The 13728-nt window shown below is 36.5% G+C and overlaps 1 protein-coding gene and 1 long non-coding RNA gene across 3 annotated transcripts in view; one reads left to right on the forward strand and one right to left on the reverse strand.

Annotated features, from left to right (window-relative positions):
* Positions 1–13728, forward strand: part of LOC138710906 (tetraspanin-7-like) — a 289955-nt gene that overhangs the window by 133480 nt on the left and 142747 nt on the right. For both annotated transcript variants that reach the window (XM_069842100.1, XM_069842101.1), the window contains exon 3: positions 5879–6049. In XM_069842100.1, coding sequence (XP_069698201.1) covers positions 5879–6049 — 171 coding nt within the window. The remainder of the gene's footprint in view (positions 1–5878; positions 6050–13728) is intronic.
* Positions 1–13728, reverse strand: part of LOC138710907 (uncharacterized) — a 220256-nt gene that overhangs the window by 100462 nt on the left and 106066 nt on the right. The window lies entirely within an intron of this gene.

The raw sequence follows: 13728 nt of genomic DNA on the forward strand, positions 1-13728 counted from the left end.
GCCGTCAAAAAAGTGATTTTCCCTGGGCCTGTTTATAAAAAAAAAGTACAATTGCATGGAAAGATTTATTGAAACAGATATTGTTGCGCTATTTGTCAACATATCGCCCACTGGGATTGAGATATTTGTCATACCACGGGATCAATTTTTGTATTCTTGTGTCGTAGAAGTCAGCCGCCTGGGATCGGAACCAGAATTTGACAGCCGTCTGCACCGCTCTGTCGATTCCATGATATGACGACAAATGTCTCAATTCTGATGGGGAATATCTTGAAAAATAGCTCAACATTTGCTGTGTCTATTCCAATAAATTTTTCCAATGAAATTCTATATTCTTTCTGTTAACGGCCCCTGGCAAACTTATTTTTTTACGACCCTCGTAATTGCAGTCGAGTGGCCAAAATTTGTGTACGCACTTCTTTTGACATTATTAACACGGTGAGAGAGACAAAAACAACTTTTTTATCTGCCCCCATCAGAATGTTTGCTTGTTAGCGCGCCGATGCAACCTGCAACATATCATTACTCCTTAGGGGCAGCAGGCCGATGAAGCTCGCAAAATATTTTTGGAAAAAATAAATGAAGTTTGAATATCATCGTATATGTACAACCCGTTTCAGCTCACGTTACCCGCGGCGTCTTCGTGAATCATCCGTGTTTCCTACCCCCGCAACTCCGCTTGCTACGCAAGTCACCGTAGTTCTGATGTAAACAGAGACGGTAGCGACATCACTCCGAGAGGTAACGTGAAGTGGAACAGGTAGTACAGATGACTCAAACTAGGAAGCTGCCTGGAGAGGGGTAGTAGTAGAGCTAACGGAGGGGGCCCACCTAGGCTCCGATACCCAGGTATAGTCATATTATCTGAAAAGTTGACCTCTTGACAATGTATTCAAGATGTACCCTCCCTATGCAGCCTTCTCAACTGTTATTAGAACTGAGCTGTACCGTTCTAGTCCACAGTGCACAGTAGTAGGCGGACAGTGGTAGGGGAGAAGTGCTCTATGCGCCTGCGCGAACGAGACATCTTGCTAGTTTGAGGCATCTGTACTCGTATTGCATTCAAGACATTGTTTTGTTAAATTTTCATTTATGCACGCTTTAACATCTATGGTCATATCGCGTATGTAGGACCTTTGGATATATCAGTAGGCCGTTGATTACTGTTCAGTTTCCGTTTACTGTTAAGGCTGGTTCACAATAAACCGGAAACGAGAATCGGAACGAAAACGAAAACGGTAAAATTGTTAAAATGTGTACATTTAAATATAAGCATTCACAATTAACGAAAAGCTTACCGGAGCCCGGGATCGGGAACGGAGATTTGGCCAAGTTTCAACTTCGGCGTTCACGTTTCCGATCACAGCCCACTAGATTCATTCTATTGCCATCTAAAAGCTATTTTGTTGTCGTATATTTTGTAGCAAGAAGACCGTGACATAACCTATGCAGTATTTTGTTCTGTGCTGTGCATCATGGAGCAAGTTTTATTTGATGAGATTCTAATATTGAGTGTTGAGGAAAGTCCTCACGTTTACGATAAGCGCGCTCCTCGTATAAAGATGAGAAATAGCAACATCTTTGAATACCGATCGTAAGTGAATCATATTTTATTACTGTATTGGCTATATTACAGACTACATATTCATGCTTCAATTCAATAACTACTGTTGTGTTCATTTTTGTTTTATTACAAATGTTTCTTCTCTAATTATTTTACGTCATGGTAGACTTAAAATAGGTTGTGATAATAAAGATGCATGGGCATATTTATAGTACCGTACCTAATGAAATGTTTCAGTTGAAATTTCGAACTTGGTTAACCTGTGTTTATGTTGGCTGCCTTGTACTCATGAAAGAACGCCATTAATCAATTATACACAAGTAAAACAACGAGATAGATATCGTTATTGACATGCATATCGATATGCATATTCTACGTTCTCGGTTTATTGTGAATCAAAAATTTTCATATTCACGTCCTCTGCTTCTTGCTTTCATTCTGGTTCTCGTTCCCGGTTTATTGTGAACCAGCCTTTATCGTGTGTTATAGATGGCTTGTGTTCATGTGACTGACTTAGATTTTTTTAATGTGTATGATACTCGCGATTAAAGCGGTGATGAATCGTGGTATGTAAATTTCCAATTCGGCATTTGCCTTTGTGGCTGAGAGAAATCATGAAAAACTACAGTCAGATTGTAAGGTCACACGGGTTTTGAACTCGAGATCTCCCGAATGCGGGTCTGAAACCTGACCATCTGAGCCAGCTCGTTCGGTTGTTCAATATATTATTTTTAGTAGCTTTATTATTTGACTTCGAGTGTCTGCACATTACAGTCGCCTGGGACTGTTGTGATGGGCGTATTCGTGTGAAAATTGTCGAAGAATTCGATTCTTATGTGTTCTCGAGATCTCGAATGACGGTCTTCAAAGAATGCAAATGAACTGCAAATCCTTTTTAAGTGGCGGTACAGCCTCAACTACAGTAGAGGAGGCAAGACCTGTCCTGTGACCTTGTCATGTGCCGTGGCTCTATCACCAATGGATATGGAGGGGGGAAAACAGGTTTTAGTCTGAGATTCGTATAATTCCTATTAACTACTATGAAACAAACTTTGTTTCTGATAGCTCATTCTTTCCCTTTTCACACAGCTCACATCCCAGGTATCGCCTCTTCGTCTGTACTCCCCTTCACTTGCATATTTTTCCAGGAGCTGGCTCCAGAGTCACAAAATGCCGACGTATGAATTATGAAATGACTGAAAGTGATGCAGATAGTTGTATGAAGACCCCAGTGCAGTGTGACGGTATGACGGTAGATCTCCACCCACTTAAACACAGCTTTTCCATTTTCACTAGTTGTTTACGTTTCACAATTACATTAGCAGTGAAAGGAATGAAAGAATTAAAATCTGTCTGAGCTTTTTGTTTTCATTCATCATGTAAGGCACATGCCTGTCACATGCTCTCTCATCTGAAACCGAAACAAACAGCAGGAGCGTGACATTCGTGCATCCAAAGGTTTCGCTGCAGTACTAGAGGTACAATATATACATTTTGATTACACAAACAAATATATTGTTTTAAATTGCCAGTGAATTATTTACTCGTTAACAAATTTTTCTCAGAAATGCATGTGGAAAGAAGATATAAATAAATACCGGAACACATTTATAGATGTTGCTATTCACGCGATATTTCATACTTAGATTTATAAATTTTGAGGATAAAGGTGCAAGGGTTGAGTGTATTTTTGGAACGTTAAGAGAACATTCCGAAAAAAAAAAGACTACAGCAACTCTCTCAATAATAAATAATTTAAAGACTTGAATGTTAATAAGAAAACACTAATGTGAATTGCTGAACTGAAATTTCTAATATTAAATACAAACTTATGCATTAAGAGATCACCAGAGCACTCGAGATGAGTTTCATCTAGAAATTTTAATTGTTACCATAACAGATAGGACCAATAAAATAATAATCTTTAGTAAATACTTCTAGCAACAGTGCATATTTCTGTACAGATTACTGTGCATATTACTGTGGACCACCAAGTCACTCAACTGAGTGCGCTCCTTCTATAATGGCAGTTGACTTAATATAATGTCAACATACATGCCCAACTTGGAGTCAGGCCACAAAGGGAAAAACACTGGAGGAGGGGAGTTCGATCCGGTGCTGTGGATTGGACTTCGGCGTAGCTCAATGCTGAGAGCGTTTGGTACGTAGAACCAAGGACCCATGTTCGATCCCCGGCGCCGGAGCGAATTTTTCTCCTCTAATATTAACATTAATTAATATTAAATATTATTTCATCTAGAAAGCTTATTTTCTATAGGAGAAAGTAAGGAATTTCAAACAACATATTTCAAGGATGGACCCATGTTTTCGTCCATACTGTTGTTCAATTGTTCAAATAGAAACCATGGAAAATAAAAGAAAGAGAAATACCTGTAAAAGCATGATGGTAGTGATTTATTATTATTATTATTATTATTATTATTATTATTATTATTATTATTATTATTATTATTATTATTATTATTATTATAGTGGACTAAATGAACTAATTTATGTAGCATGAACACTTCGAGTACAAAGAATGGACGACATTTGAATATATTTCTTTCGATTATTACACTTTTACTACGCCATACTACTTTTGATCAATAATACGGTACGAAAGGACGTGTTTCAACTAATCATGGCTGTATATCGCTACAATTTTATCACTTCCCTAGCATTTGTTTGTTTTTATTACTTATCATGTGTTTCTTTGTTTGCCAACATTTCACACTACAAATTCTTTACGGTGCTATAAAACATGCTTTTCGATCGTCATTTGTTTACCGCATAGATAGTCAACTGAAAATGGCGGCTCCGTTCAAACGTTTTGGTGAAACTAACATTAGCGAAATAGAAAAATCAATTAATATTTTACTGTATTAGAGTACTTTATTTCTTCTAATATTTATATACTTTCTTCTAATCGTATAATAGTCAATTAAATCCCACTCGAGTTTTGATTTTCTCTAGATAAATCAAAACCTCTAGTGATATTACTGTTGATAATACGATTACTTTTTTAGTATAACGGCCATCGGAAAAGGAATAATAATAGTATTTGTCTTTTTCTACTAGGCACACTACTATTATAGCCTTGGTTGTGACAGCATCTATCTTTATTAGCACGCTAGCCAGCGATGTAGCGTGCGATATAGCAAAATTTGCTCATTAGAATCAAGATAGTTAAATTAGTATTAACTTATCTTTTACGTTGGCTGTTCATTTGTTTGTGTCTTTATTCTTAGGCCGTGTCCCACTATACTACATACTACTCCCATGTCTATACTACAGGATAGTGACTCCAACTACCTGACTTTTAAAGTAGGCTACACACTAGAGAGCTTTGGAAATGTTACTGCAATCATAGCCTTCTTCATAGACTATTTTTCTAAAAACAATGACATTACGGTATAGCACTAAATTTCAGTGTCCTACTCCAGTTTCATTACGAGTTATCAGCTGTTATTGTTTGGAAATATTCAAAGTTAAAGTGTTATATATATTTTATTTTCAAAACATCTTCAGATTTCAAAACTCCATTTGCTAACGAGGTATCCATGTTTGTTTAGTGTACAAGTCATCAATCAAGCAAGTATTTTCGTTTACTAATGTCAGCGCATTTCGAACTGGCGGATCAAGGTCAAGCAATGGACTGCATTTGTCACGCATGTTTACCTCATTCCCGGACCATTCTCCTCAACTAAAGTCAGCTGGGACTGCCGAGATTACCAGTGCTTCAGTTCAGTGACTTGTGCGTGGTTTGTACGTGACCTTAATCCGCCAGTTTGAAATGCGATGACTACTAGCTACAACGAACTTAATTGCTATGCACTTTGTAACTTTGGATCATAACTTCTGACGTCACATTTGATTATTTAGTGAACAATCTAGTTCACTTCAGTTGTAAATGTAGCTTTGAGAGACGGCCTAGAAACACACACACCCACCCACCCACCCACAGAAAGCCATAGTTTTTCTTTCCTTGTGTAGATATTTCCCCATTACATTTCAATGTTTAATCTAAGAATGGACTGTTGCTTAAGCGAGCAACTACTGCAGTATGTACATACGAGCTATTCCATCTCAAATCGACCGAAATATAGAGAAAATTTACCTTACAATTTCTAAATACAATAAAACTTTTTTTTTTGTACGTAGAGAACTGTAATACAATGCTTTTTGCAGAGTTTGAGGTATCAGAACTTCATAGTGTTTAAATTAAAAATATTTAAATTTATCGTATTTTCACTGCTCTCTGAGTCATAAAAGACAAGAATGTTTGCACTCACTACTAATCTTTCTTTGCAGTATGGTGCGTTCCTTATGGTGATCTTCATGCTAGAGGTGAGCGCTGGTGTGTCCATCTACGCATACCGAACCAAGCTGCTGGAAGGCTTCAGCAAGGGCCTCAACCAAAGTCTGGTCTTGTACGGAAAGGATCCTGAGAAGGCCAACGATTTCGACGTGATGCAATCTACGGTGAGTGTTTTTATTTCCCTGCACAGAGTGAACAAATATCCATCATATACAGGATGTTAAAAAAGTATCCAATATTTTAGGAGGTGACAATGTGCATAAAAACAAGAAAATAATGTATAATAAACATGGGTCCTACAACACATACTTTCTGAGATATGAACACTTGTTCATAGGAGGTGCTCAATGTGACGACCATTTATGGCAATGCATTTTTCTGTCCTACAATACAGCAGACTACCAGATAATCATACCGTAGTTGATGGAATACTGATAAGTCGCAAGGAATACTGAAAACAAAGTTTGGTTGCGGATATGAGCGGGGTAGCGGGGTTCAGCAGAGATGGTGTTGTGAATTTTCGTAATCAGCATGTGTGAGCTGATGAAAATCCCCATGCAGTTGAAGAAACTAGGCATCAGTACCGATTCTCAGGCGTTCTTGGCGATAGATTAAGGGCCATACGTTTAACCACAGAAATTAACTGGGGCTAGTTATCAGGACTTTCTTATTAACGTATTGCCTACTTTGCTGGAGTATATCCCGTGTCAACAAAGACTATAGATGTGGCTCATGCATGATGGCACACCAGCACATTTTCTCCGCAATGTGCGTGAACACCTGATGCTGACATTTCAGGATCCCTGGATTGATCGTGGAGGCCCCACACCTTGGCCTGTTCGTTCCCCAAACCTAAATCTCCTACGGTGCTATTCATAGACATTTCGCTAGCCCGTGCTACGAGCGTGCTAAACTAGCCCCGGCTATCGATAGGTTACTTGTACAGGATTCATATCATATCATATCGCTAACACTGGTTTATGAATACGAAAAACGTTAGTTCGCTGATCATCCACCGGAAGCCCGGGCTAAGAATGTCTATGAATATGGCCCCTAGACTTTTGGTTATTAAGAACAACCAGGTCAATTTCAAAGAGTGCGTGATTCCTTACGCCGAAGGGTAGAGGAATTCATTACCATGAATGGACGTCACATTGAGTACCTCCTACGAATAAGTGTTCAGATCTCAGAAAGTATGTGTTGTAGGACCCATGTTTATTAGACATTACTTTCTTGATTTGATGCATAGTAGCACCTCCTAAAATACTGGATACTTTTTAACACTCTGTATATATATTACTTGATTATTTAACTTATTGTTTATTGTTAGGGCTAGGATTTTGATGAAATTGCATATTTTTTTCTAGTAAGCCAGAAACATAGCTGCTTTAATATTTATATGATAAACTTAGTGTTTTATGACACATATGTTAGGGCATTTTGTTTTTAATTTTTTGCCTGTTTCAACTCATAAGAGCATTTTTTTTTTGTTTTATTCGGTTATTTTTTAGGCATTTTCATTTAATTTTGTCTATAAATCCCCATTATTAATGTAAAATAATCTTTATTTCCTTTGATATTTTCTCTACATATTTTGTCCATTAATACCCATTATTTTGTATACTGTTTTAATCGTTTTTCTACACAAATATTGCTATTTTAACGTAGTACAGCCATGTAATGGGTCAGTCAAACCACCCGTTCCATATAGATTCCTCTATACCTGCTAATTCCGGATAAGAGTGACCTTCTGGTGGACTACATGTAAACTACATCAGATAAAATAATTAATTAAAGTGTACTACTTAGAAAAAATTGTGTAAAATTAAACTTAAATGTTAATACTAGAATTTAATTTAACTACTAGTCTAGATATTTAGTACAAAACCTCTTTTCCTACTAAGCCAATTATGTAAGATCAATTTTAGGGCATTCTTAAGGGCATTTTTTAAATATTTTTAGGTCATAAATGTATTGTTTTTAGGACATTATTTTATGATTTATAGGTCACCAAAATCCTAGCCCTATTTATTGTTTTTGTTGTCAGTACGTTTTTATATGTAGAGAGGAATACATTATTTTTTGCTCAGATATTACGGACATTTTTAACATTTTCGGTCATTTTATAAGGATTGAGAATGTTTTGGACACTTACAAAAATTCAAATGTATGCTATTGCAATATCTATTAGGATACAACGATTATAACCCGTTATTTTATCAAGATACATAGTAAGCACAATATGAAACATGAAACTACTTTTTTTTTTAAGAAAACAAATACGTGTCGTTATTCAAAACTTTCACTTACAGCAGACGTCTCCAAAAGCCTACTCGCGAGTAAGCCCCTGAACGGAACCGAAGCCACCTGTACTGTACTCAATGTTTATGAGCAAACGAAGAGCAGTGGCGGACTGCCATTATCACTGTGTTGGTCAAAGTGTTCCACCGTTTCACAATGTCTTCTAATCATGGACGTAGTACAATCAAGGATAAATAGGAAGATACATTTTTTGTGTTAATGGGGAGAATGTGAAATGCTTAATTTGTTCGAAAATTCTGAAGCGTGTGTTAAAATTCAACATGCGACGACAATATTCGACTCTTCACAAAGAATATCATACAATTACAGGCATGTGGGACATGTGAAAAGAATTTATTTTGAGACTATAGTCAGTATATTACTCAGTTCCGCATGACAAACATACTTTTTTGTTTAATTTTAGGTGAAATGCGTAGGCCTACAAATATTTTGATAAATATAAAACAAGAAAATACAAACAAAACTCACACACGTGTCCTTAGTCTTAAACAAAAAAAGACTTCTTGCTAGTTATGTTCTAGCTTGGAATATTGGAAAATCAATGAAGCCCTTTACACAAGCATCATTTGTAAAATCGTTCATACAGGACGTTACTAAAATACTGTGTCCAGAACAAAATCAAAGTTTAAGAAAATTAAATTGTTTCCAATTACAGTTCAGAGAAGGAATTTCAAGATTGTAAATGTAATTGAATCTGAAGTCGAAACCACAACTAACCAGTTTGTAGCTTACTCATTTGCATTGGACGAAAAAACAGATAGAAATGACAAAGCTCACCTAGCCATTTTCATCTGAGGAGTTAATAAACATTTTACTGTGTCTGAATGTCTTCTAGATGTAATTACAAAATACAACTGGAGAAGATCTTTGTCAGAACAGAAGAGGTTGAATTTGCAATGGCTTGTGTCAATAGCAACAGACGGGGCTCCAGCTTCATATATGTCAAAATAATATACAAACGTATGCTATTTTTTATTCTTTTGATGATATCATTTGTAAACATAAGCAGACCGTTGCCACTATCCCCCACTGATCGCTCCCATATGTTGAGGTACGAGTCTCTCCCCCTTCTCTAGCCTTACAGCACACTGTGTTCGGCGGGCAGCTTCATATATGTCAAAATAATATACAAACGTATGATATTTCTTATTCTTTTGATGATATTATTTGTAAACATAAGCAGACCGATGCCATTATCCCCCACTGATCGCTCCCATATGTTGAGGTACGAGTCTCTCCCCCTTCTCTAGCCTTACAGCACACTGTGTTCGGCGGGCAGTATCAAGAGCACGAATGACGATACGCTTTTTGGAGACCTCTGACTTACAGTAATGATGCAGGACAAGGAAAGTTTTATCCAGTTTCAAATTACAGAACTCAAATATTTCTAAAAAAAAATAACAATTTTAGTTCAAGAGTCGCAATAAATGCCTCTCAGAGCCGCATGCGTCCCGCGGGCCGCGTAATGAGCACCACTGCTCTATTCGATAGAATTGTGTGCAGCTTGCAAACAAAATCGCAGTTTTTGTCTCTTTTCCTGCTCTCATTTCCTAAGCGTGCTTTGTTCGACTCATTTCCAGCGTTGCTAGTGGGTCCCATCTCCGGGAGCGGCGATGCGTAGGAGGCGCCCGGCTTTTGTTCCAATTTCAGATGAGAACAATAATTAATTTGTACGAAGCGGGGCAATGCGCGATAGAATACGAATGAAACACCCTACCTGCGTATTGCCACAAAAACAACTTCCTCGCAATGAAAGCCAAGTGCACTCATCCTATGCGCATGGGTCAGTGAAATGTGTGCAATAGTAATATGCGTTACAAGAGCGGTACGTTGAAGTCTTCATGTTCGAGGAAAAGTTTGAAAAAGCGAAACGTAGTTGAGCTTTTTTAATTTCCGAGAATTGAAAGAAAACATACCGCTCGTGTATCGTACATTATTTTGTGCGAAGTTCGTTTATTACATACCTGAAAGACGAATTTCTAATTAGTTGCAATGAAATCTCCATCTTGGTTTCTGTTCAATGACGGCAAATTTGAAAAACAGAAATATCTATCTTCAACATTGTTGCTTTAAAATGTTTTCTGTGTTTACTATACTCCAGCAGGCCGTGATATACGTCTGTCTTCCCCCCCCCCAGTCTATAAATGCGAACTTAAAACAAACGGTAAGGTTATGTAATGATTTATTTTTCATTTTAATATTTTAACAATAAGTTATTATTTATATAGCATATTGCAGTAATAACATCGGCTTCCTTAATCGAATGCAGTAACTTTATGGGAGTTGTAGAGTTTACTTAATATTTTTAAAATATTTAAAAACAATAATTAACAGTACAATTTAGGTGAAATTGCAGTGGTAAGTTTCCAATTTATAATTATTACTATGTTAAACGTCTCTAAATATAATATGTTAAAAGCCTAAAGCAGTAAAATCAATATGTCACTTAAGCGGTAAGAAGAGGGAAATTGTTATGTGTGTTAGGTTGGAAATACTGAATGTGGAATTTCACACTTTCCGCGGATTGGTTTTGTGCGGAAACCAAGCAAATACGCACGATCTCGCACAAAATAATATGTGAAAGACTTCAATTTAGCGTACTTCATTTGTTGTTTTGCTTAGTCAACTGTCCGAAGACAGGTCTGAACTTCATAAATGATACCAACAAGGCACCACTTATGAGGCAACTAAACCAGGAGATAATGTGGTAGGGTAGCCAGTTTCTTTTCCCCATAATTTATTTATATGCCTATACTGTTAGCAACAGATTTGCATTACGAATGTTATCAAATTGTGAATTTCATAATTTTCATATTCTTCGAAATATAATAGAGGCTTCACATTTGACCAACCACTTCAAATGAAATGTTTAGATAAATCAAACAGCGCTTTCCGTCCAAGAGGTCTGTGGCCTATTCCCGACATGATAGTGGAAGAACTGTTCTTCTTATTTAGTGTTTTCACTCTATTTGCATTGTTCTGAAGATTGCCTAACCTCTAGGCGTTCTTGGCTTTCATCTCTAGACAAACATCCATTCCAGTACTTCGAATACGAACTGAAATACGTAATAAATCAATGTCGTATATAAACAGAGCTTTTATGAGTCAATTCAATATGGCTAGAACAATTGATATTAAACGACTTTCAAGGTTTCAATTCAATCCTCTGTGCAAAAGTGATCACTTATTTTCGGAGGTACAAAGTGGTGCACAGTGTTTAATCTGAGGAAAAGTTACCACTAAGAGCGCCAATTAGTCAGTATGGAGATGTCGGTGGATTTGATCGTGAAGCCCTTTTGAATTATCTTCGTAATGATAAACTTGCTTGATTTATTCCACTTCGTTTGCATCATCGAAACAACTCTGTCATCCTCAACCCTTCCTCACGTATTATGGTACCACTTTGGCTGAGAACCGGTTCCTCTTACATGAAACATGTACGCCGTTTCAGTTGTCTGCATTCACACAGTGCAGAAATGGCCCGTCATTGTCTTTAAGTGAAAATCTGGCATCGTGTCGACCCAATATCACATAATGATATATGATATGATATGATATGATATGATATGATATGATATGATATGATATGATATGATATGATATGATATGATATGATATGATATGATATGATAAGTTATGATATGACAAGTTATGATATGATATGATATGATATGATATGATATGATATGATATGATATGATATGATATGATATGATATGATATGATATGATATGATATGATATGATATGATATATGACACGACACGATACGATATTTTATGATATGATATTATGATATACCTATATGACATATTATATGGTGTGATACGATATAGGCTATGACTGTATGTAATGCGAAGATAGGATAAAAATGAAATGACAGTGTTTTGGTTGAGTTAAATTTGTACGGGTAATGTTAAGGAAAACAATACTTAGGCCTAAAGGCTCATTCCCAATGAAAATTAAACATAACGTAAGCGTTAACTTAAGAATATAAACGTTACGGTAAAATTAAGAAATCATACCATCATTCACGATGGGAACATAAACATAACAGCAAACATACTTGGTAACCATGAAAACATAACAACGACGCCACTTCCTCATATTCTGTCGTATACTTCAGCGCTCCACGATTGTGTTCTGTTTGCAAATCACGTAAGCATGAGCATGAAAGTTTGGAGTTTGCAAACTTTCATGTTAACGTCTTACGGTAATGTTAATGTCAGTGTTTATGCGAATCATTGTGAATGATCCCATTTGGTAACCTGGCTGCAAACTTCCGTATTTATGTTACAGTTATGTTTAATTTTCATTGTGAATGGGCATTAACTTCTTCTCCCAACTCGTTCATGACAAGTATCATTCCACCCAAGTTCGCAGAATGATAGCTCGCGCTTTATCATTGAATTACCAAGGGATAAATTAGGGTAAGAAGAATTTTTACCCAAGTGTCGGCAGCGCTGATTAAATTTAACCAAACCGTCACTGCTGAGTTAGATATGCTCAATAATTTAATCTAATTAAAAGAGAAGAATTGGCCGCTCAAAATATGTAGTAAACAACAGTAATATTTATATTATGTTGAGTGGACTACATTTAACGCAGTCCAGCCCTACAAATGTATCAATAACGATATCAACTCCATCGGTAATCAAAACTTGTTCGGCGTACACCGAGCTCTTCATTTACATTATCTGTTTTCAATTTCAGATGACGGTACGTGTGATAGAGTTTACATAGTCATCCGCGTAAATTATTACTGGAGCAATAACTGACTAAGCGGAATGTTGTAGTTTTTAATTGAACAGCGGGGTAGGTAATCAAGATTCCATTACATGAATACGATATAAGCAACAATAAAACATTTATCAGATCGGGAAAGTGCTATTTTTTTATCGATAAAATGGAATGTATTTACAAACTTTTACCATGTCACTTCACCAAAGTAGTATATAAATTATTCGGTTCCTTTTATGGTTTATGTTGCAGTAATGGCTAGTATACTGAGCTGCTAAAGAAATGCCGATACGAAATTATATCGTTTTCCGAGGACTTTAACAAACATGGCGAATTGGAAAGCTATTTTCCTGGAATTAGTATTTTAAAACATGTGAATATGACTTTTATAACGTGTTGACGTTATTATTTAATATGAATTGATTTCAAATTATTCATATACTTTTATTTTACAACAATAATAAATAATACTACATGAAAATGGTGAAACTCACCAATGAGCACCAATGTTATCGCAGTTAGATCTCTCCACGGTAGAATCCTTAGCAATACCCATTGCAGGAGATGCAATGAGCTTGAAACGTTACCCCACGTGCTAGGTTTCTGCCCTCAGGGCGAATTACTGCGAATTGACAGACATAACACAGTCCGCTCAATAATTGCTAACAGATTAAGGGAACATGGTGAATACGAAATATATGAGGAAGTTCAATGTCTTTCTACGGAAGGATCTACACGGCGTGCTGACATCATAATAATTGACCGAGATAAAAAAAACTGGT

Source organism: Periplaneta americana, chromosome 12 (assembly GCF_040183065.1).
Source record: "Periplaneta americana isolate PAMFEO1 chromosome 12, P.americana_PAMFEO1_priV1, whole genome shotgun sequence".
In the NCBI taxonomy this organism is placed as follows: domain Eukaryota; kingdom Metazoa; phylum Arthropoda; class Insecta; order Blattodea; family Blattidae; genus Periplaneta; species Periplaneta americana.